The sequence below is a fragment of the Rousettus aegyptiacus genome, unplaced genomic scaffold (assembly GCF_014176215.1).
Source record: "Rousettus aegyptiacus isolate mRouAeg1 unplaced genomic scaffold, mRouAeg1.p scaffold_m13_p_13, whole genome shotgun sequence".
NCBI classification, from domain to species: domain Eukaryota; kingdom Metazoa; phylum Chordata; class Mammalia; order Chiroptera; family Pteropodidae; genus Rousettus; species Rousettus aegyptiacus.
This window is the reverse complement of record NW_023416288.1, coordinates 33264794-33272721: the sequence shown is the minus strand read 5'-3', so window position 1 is coordinate 33272721 and position 7928 is coordinate 33264794. Positions and strand designations below refer to the sequence as shown.

Genomic DNA, 7928 nt, shown 5'->3' with positions numbered 1-7928 from the left:
ACATTAGCCTTATTTAACAAATGGAATCTTAAAAGTATAGGGAGAGATACATTTTATCAAAGGTCGCATGGTTAGGAGTCAGAATTAGGATCTCAGCCAGTAGAAGTACACTATCTCTCTTTTTATCAAAAGAGCCTATTTTAAAGAAAGTAGTACAGTATATTGAAGTGGTGGTGCAAACCATGCTTTACAGTTTTTACCTTAGAAATGAGATTTCATCATTTCCTTCACTTTTTGGTGTCTTACGGACTTATTTTTGGTTCTATGCACTAAATCATTCCAGGGACGCAGAAAACAACATGACAAATTATGGGAACTATCGAAAAATGAATAAAACTTGAAGCTAACAAAAATGCATTTAAAAAATAATCTTACCTTAAAAAATTATAGAATTATCCTCCTCAGTTATACAATGTATATTTACATAAAAACTGATATGAGACTGAATATTAGTCATTGTATTCTTAAGTTTGAGAAAAATATTCACGTGTACTATATACAATAATCTTATCATTTAAAATATTGAATTTCTCCCAAGGACTCAAATATATTACAGATGAATTCTCGCACCAAATCCTTTGGAACAGAGAACAGGTACCATAGTCTCAAGCCTGAACTATACCATAAATTCATTAGCAGATTTAAATAAGTATTTCTCAAGAAATTTCAATTTAGGACTCTCTCTTTTTTCTTTAAGGAAATTAAGTTATAATGAAAATTTTTTGAGCTTAATATCGCATATATTTAAAAAAAATTAGCATCTGTCTCAAGGTAAAATGAAGCCCTTTAAAACAATGTGAAGAAAGGTTCATAACGTCTAAGGATTTGGGAGCAATTAAAAATTTAAGAGTACTAGTTATGATTACATGAGTGAACATATTTAGTTTTATTCATATATTTTGGGAGAATTTTACATATTATACACATAGCTGTATATATATTATATATATGGCGACTCAAACATTTAAAAAATGACCTATCTCTATACATAAAATTTCGGGATCGCTTTTTTCATATTTAGTATAAAGATCATTACTACAAAATTATTGGCTTTCTAGCCTGTGATTTCTGGAAAATGGAGTGTCGTTTTAGAAGTCGTAAAATTACAATGTTAGGTAGATCATTATTTTGACCAATTTTCAAACTTTTATGTTCAGTGTTTATCAATTCAAAACAATTGTGCCAAACTCCATGGCTATCCATCTTAAAATCAACCCCAATGACAATTGTGACACTTGTTATAAATAAAAATAAGTACCAATTTAATAAACTTTTAAAGCAAAGATCATCTTTTATTGTCATTGGAATATTATGGTCAAAGCAGCTAGTATCTGCCCATAATCTAAAATGCCACACTACTGTATTTTATTGCTAATTTGCATTATTTTCTAAATTGGTGTTAATAATTTGCTTTTAAGAAAAACTTGTCCTTATAAACTATTATAAATTTTACTAGATGCTATAATCTAGGGTTCGGACTACTATTGCTGTAGTCATGTTGGATTTATGATTTATGATCATGTTTTTTAGTAAGCTATGTTCAGCAACTGTATAGTTAGAGTTGGCACAAGTCCTGATGTGTTGGTTATTTAATATCACCCAAATATCAAACAGAAAATGAGACTGCGTAATCAAGGCATGGCTGTAATAAAGGTGAAATTCTACTTATAGTGCATCATTTATATTTGACTAGTTACAGTTGAATGACTTTTCCAGGGATAGCAATTCTATGGGCATTTGTACATTTGAAAATGAGAAAAAATATGCGTGTGTGTGTGTGTATCATTAGTTGTATATAAATAGTCATGCCCTGAATGCTAAATGCAGATACTCACCTGCCCGCAAGGGATCCTCAGGTGCATTAATGTATTGGCACATCATGTTTCCAAAAGCATAGGCAGGCGCGCGCACGGGTGCGTGTATTTTAACTATTATCAATGTTCATTACCATTTTGAACCATTTTCTCTGTGGTAGAGCTAATTATCTGAGCCCTTTCCCACAAGCCAATCCTGAGGCCACTGGGCCTTGTCCAGCAGAGCTCTGCTGGTTCCTACAGATTCAGATGGGAGTTGAGTTTCAAATTGACTCTTTATTGAAATACAATGAAATTTTCTAGATTTATTTTCTTCGACTCTGGTATCTAAGCTGAAATGACCTAAACTGAATCATTTTATTTCATATTAGGAGGGACTGGGTGTGTATTAACTAAGTAGTTAGTGATGAATATCATTTATAACAGAAATAATTCTCCTAAGTATAGGTTGTTTTCTAAATAATATGCATTTTTATACCATATGATAAAGCTAAAAATATATAGTATGTAAAAACTGTCTCTATTTTGCCGAGAAGGGTGAAACATTTTGTGGACACACGGTTTATGCTGCCGCAATGATCCTGAAGCTCTTCAAAGAGGCTCCGCGTGGCAGCACGAAGGCACACCTGAGGACGAGGACATGACATTCCCCTTGCAATCGAGTGTGGTGAGACGCGAAGTCATAGGACATCACTTTGACACTGTGCTTTGACTCGTGTCGCTTTAAGAAACCAAGAATGTGATGTAAATAGATGCAGTTCAAAAGTTATCAAAGTTATTAAAAGGGTGTGATCCATTTTGCCACCCATTTCCTATCCCAAGATAAAGTTAATTTGTACACTGGATAGGAACTTCTGGAATTAAAAAAAAATACCTACAGGTTTCCAATCTTAACAATGCAGCAACTGGAGTGTTTTAGTCCACTGTGAAAAAGACTGAAAACAGTGTGTGCGTGCTACCTCCCTCCAACCCTCCCGGCTGCCATTCCCCGTGACCCCTCTGGTGAGAGGAAAACAAATCCAGCAGCCAGGGGTCTGGGGCCTGCCACCGGACAAAGACAACCGCCACCATTTAAGCACCTAAGCCTCTACGTGTGAATACTGTTTATGTGAAAAGCTACAAACAATAGAAAATATAGCTAACTTTGTTTAATGATGAGTGTCGCATCTCTGAATACGTTTTAGGAACAATTTATAAGATCTAAGAACCCCAAAGGAAGGTATTAACTGAGGTGAATTTTGCAAATTTGTATACGTTAATGCATCTAGAGGAGGAGAACCGTTTCACTAATCATCAAACAAAAAAGTGCATTTCCTTATTGAAATGTAAAAAAACTCGGTATTTAATATATTATATAATATATACATTGTATATATTATATAATGTATATCATATATAGATAAAACAGCTGACAATTATTTCCAAATCTTAAAAATCATTCAGTAGGCTGGCTTCTCAACACAACGAATTGAACACACACCTTCATTATTACATCACACTTCAAAAAGCACACTGACTGTGCACACGCCTCCCCAGCTGCAAACTCAGAGGCATTTTTAAGCATCACAGGAATTTGACAGCAGAGTCATGATACATTTGCTGACCATATCCTAATAATAAAAAAAAAGAAGCTGTCTAAAGAAATAGGTTCATTTTTGTCAGTTAAATTTTTACACACAAAAACAAATCGACCGTAAGTGTCATTTTGCTATAAGGTTTTACAAGAGGAGGCACTCTCTCAGACTGCACGGCCTCGCGTGCTGTGTGTACGTTAATTCAGCATCAGCCCGTTAATGCGACAAATTAGAGTATAAGGTATTTCTCTTCATCTTTTTTTTTTTTTTCCACTAAAGGTAGAAATGAAGGAGAAAGAAACAATATATCTGTAAAAATCAGAATGGATAGCCGCACATCTCTGGAATAACAAAGCTATGTAGCACTGAGTAGACTTTTGATGTCAGATTTGGATGGTCGTTGGCTAGCTGCAGCAGTGACGTTAAATTTCTGCTTCCATCAGAAATTATTTAGGAAAGAAGGCCAATAACTACTATTTTCCTACTAATCAGAGTAACTGACCCGTCACTAGTTAAATACTGAACTAAATGACAGTTTTACAAAACTATTTCAAGTATTCATTATCACAGTGAAAATGTGAGACTAATGTTAGAACGAATGATTTGAAGATTCCTTTGACGAAAAAGGCAAGGGTGCTAAATCAAAACGTATACAAAATGCTTCAACGCATTTCTTTATGTGATATGAATAGAAAGATTATCCATAAAAAGTTAGAAAAATTAAGATAAATTATATATTAGTACACCTTCCCAACCACATTTTATATAAAAATTCGGAATAGTGTACTGGTATTTCAATCTACACAATAAAAATGCCTGGACTTGGCAGATAACTTCTATCTGTGTACTTTCTCAGTAGAAGGTTTATTTGTTGCAGCCACTTTTTAAAAGTTGTATTTTAATTGTGAACCTTATTGACTCCTCAGTAAACCCAGCTGATGGGGACCCACTGTGGTTCCAGTCTCAGTTTCTCTATGGCAGTTTGTAGTTTCTCAAAGGCTTTGTCCAGATTGTCATTTACGATGATCAAGTCGAAATAGTGGTTGTACGCTCTTTGAATTCGTGCACTTTCATCCACTGTTTTCTTTAAGTCAGAGTCCTGTTGAAGAGTTTTAGGAGAAAATGTCTGTATTATAATGTGTATTTATCTGCTCAAACACCAGCCCCAAGCAAACATGAGAAATAAGTAGGTTAGATCATTTTTTACTGTGATTCTGATAGTAACCCACTAAATCTGATCTCTATAGAGTGCCAAAAAAGACATTACCACCTGTTCAAATGCCAGTCTTTCCTGCTGTGTTCATATCTGCATTTGTGAGTTTGTGAATCTTCTGTTTTATTGATTTTAGGACAAGACTCCTAATTAAAAGACCGTTGACAACAATTCGAGGGTAAAATGTAAGGTAATAAAAGAATTACTGCAGATGACTAGTCTCTAGCCCAACAATATCATCCTTTTCAAAAGATTTTTATCTTATGGACTCTAGGTCAGGGAAGCTAGTTAGTAGTGGCTGTTAAGCTCAAAGCCAAATTTGCAGCCCGCCTCTAAGAAGAAGGATCTTAGAAATGTATTTTGAAGACAAATTTTACATTATTTCTTTAGCTAGCAGTGTTTATATTTCATAAAACATTTCTAGTTATTTTGGAATGATGTAGGAGAATAAATAATTAATGGATTCTGCATGAACAAGTAAAATTTTTCATTAAATTGTGTTTTGAAATTTTATAATACTTCTACATGTTCTTCGGATACTTATTCCATTCCTATTAAAGTATCTGTAATGTTTCAGTATCTGTGGATAGAATAATGAATAAGACAGAGTGGGTTCCTACCCTATAGTGGAGGAGACAGATAAAGGGCAGATAAACACAAAAACCTCCAAGTTGTAGTAAGTACTATAAAAGAAGCCAATCTGGAACAAAGCATTTTAAGAGACCTATTTTAGATAGAATGGTTGCAAAGACACTGAGTAAATGATGTTTAAACTGTGAACTATAGTGGGAGAAGAGCATTCCAGGCAGAGGAAACAGCAAAACTCAGGAGGGAAGTGACCCTGATGTATTTCGGATACAGAAAGAACAGCAAGACGGACAGAGGGTTTGGGGGAGGGGGGGGCGATAAGTTGAGATGAGCAAGGAACACGTCATGGAGGACCTAGATGCAATGGGACGACATCTCTGGATTATACTGGTGGCAGAGGAGATGGAAATGCCACTACACCGGAAGTATATTTTGGTGATAAAATCCTCGGGATTAGCTGATGGGGTGGATGCAAAATGTGAGGAAAATGAATGACTGAAGGATGGCTCCGGGTTTTTGCTCGAGTAAATGGGTGTTTGCAGAAGATGCAGAGCTGGGGAGTGGGGACGGGGAAAATGTGATTTGGAAGGAGGAAACGAAATGTTCCATTTTGTACATGTTAAGATGTCCGTGAGACATCTGAGGGGAGATGCAAAGTAAGCAGACGATTGGTTATGCAAGTCAGAGCTTGGAAGTCCCGTTTACCTATACACAAATCAGGGATCATCTGCATGACATGGTATATAAGTTAATATAAGGAAAGTGTACAGAGAAATGGGTTCCCAGCTAGGCCCGAGGGCCACTAACACATTTTAGTTACTATTTTCACTGAGATTTCAAAATACTTTTGAAACAACTAAAATATCTTTTATTGTGGATGTATAAACAGGCCACAATTTAACTTGAAAACAATTCTTACCTATTAGAGTCATTAGCAAGCTGGCTTGTTAAAAAAAAAAAAAAAATCAGTTTTTTGACAGTAACAATCCTGTAACAATAATGATGGGAAAATAAAAAGAGTAAAAGAGTCTCTCTATATATGGCTATAAAGTAATCCTCAGAATATATTGGTAAGCAAAAAAATACAGGCAGACTAATTAGCTACCTTTTATGTAGGAAATGGGGGAAGATAGTGGGAAGATAGTTATACATACATACTTGCTTTTATTATAAAAATAGTAAAATGTCTACCCTTGTGGGTGGAAGGAAAGAGAGTAAAGAGGAAGAGAAAAGCTGGATTTTTGTTGTTGTTTTTACGATTTACTTCGTAACTATGAAAAATGTATAACATTACATAACGAAATTAAATTCAAATGGCAAAAAGAACACTACCTAAAAGTCAAAAGCAAAATGAAACAAACCCGTGTTTCAAGTTGATGGCTTAACCACAGAGGAATCATTTCACTGACTTTAAAACAAAGTAATACCCTGAGGACAACTTAGAAAAAAGTCTGAAACTTAAATGTGCTTCATTTATTTGTATAAAGTAAGAAATTATGTTGCTGTCATCAGGAACCAACATTTTCAGCATAAGAGGAAAAGAGACACATATAAAGTCAAAGAAGTTAAGTAAAAATCATGTAAAATTTGAATTCGAACTACCAAATTAAACTAATGATGTATGTTTTCTAACAAAGAAAAATGTATTTCCTACCTCTGGCCACACAAAAGGCCTAGAAACAACGATCAGCTAAGTTGAACACACTCCTTTAGCATCTACATTATCTCTAAATATCATTTCCCACTTTAAAGAACGACGGCTTTTGAATGGCTGATTCCAGGTTTGGGCCAAGAAATGTATAAAGATAACTTGGGGCGGTTTTTTGTACCAGGAAGCAATGAATCATCAAAGACTATTGGGTTGTGTTAAGAAGACTCATAAGACGAGTTAAATAGGTTTCCACTGGCTGAAGATAGGACAATTTAAACATCAAAAAGAGTAAAAACTGGCCTACGCGCAGAGAGAAGAAGCATTCCAAGTGACTTTAAAACAGCGATTTGATTGTATATATTTAACGGCATAAACCAGAGGATTAAAAAAAAAAAAAAACACAGGAGAAAAAAAACAGTTCACAGTACTCATACTTGGTATCCGTACTGATATACTTATTCTGAGACTTGTGCGTATACTGTGGGACAAAGCAAATGAGCAATTATGTGACAGTCTAACATTGCTGGTGTTTTTGAGAACTGGGATATACCCAGCATAGGAGAATGGAGTTAAACATATAAAAGAGATAAAATAAAAACCCTGTAATCCTAAATTTGAGTAGGAAGTATCAGTATGAATTCATGATATAGTTTCCTTCAAACGTACAAGAAAAAAGCATATCTCCCAGCTCCCTCTACCTAAAAGGTGTAGCGAGAAACAATGATCACTAGTGTTACAGTCCTCAAATACATTTACCCTAAAAACATCCAGAGCTTCTTGGAGAAACAGCTGATTCCTGGACTGAAATGAGAAATGTTGCAAGATAAGCCTGGGACATTTGTTATATCAGAGAGCAAAGAAGCTGAGACCATTAGGCTTAAGGAATAAGGTCTCAAGGGCGAACACGAATAAGCTCCTATTGGTCAGAGATGGGACAATTTGAGCATCAATACGAATAACAACTGCAATAAAGTAAAACATAGCAAATGAGTTTAAATCCATGTGCTCATGATGAAACCAAAAAAACAAAGAAGACACACCTTACTTGGTCACCTGTCATCTATCTCTAGAGGCTCTTTCACAACAAA

At 35.0% G+C, this 7928-nt stretch overlaps 1 protein-coding gene across 4 annotated transcripts in view; it reads right to left on the bottom strand.

Moving 5' to 3' along the window:
* Positions 1–2947: 2947 nt before the first annotated feature.
* Positions 2948–7928, bottom strand: part of MPP6 (membrane palmitoylated protein 6) — an 89596-nt gene continuing 84615 nt past the window's right edge. For all 4 annotated transcript variants that reach the window (XM_036230411.1, XM_036230410.1, XM_016159559.2 and 1 more), the window contains one exon: positions 2948–4487. In XM_036230411.1, the coding sequence (XP_036086304.1) occupies positions 4311–4487 (177 nt within the window). In that variant the 3' untranslated portion in view covers positions 2948–4310. The remainder of the gene's footprint in view (positions 4488–7928) is intronic.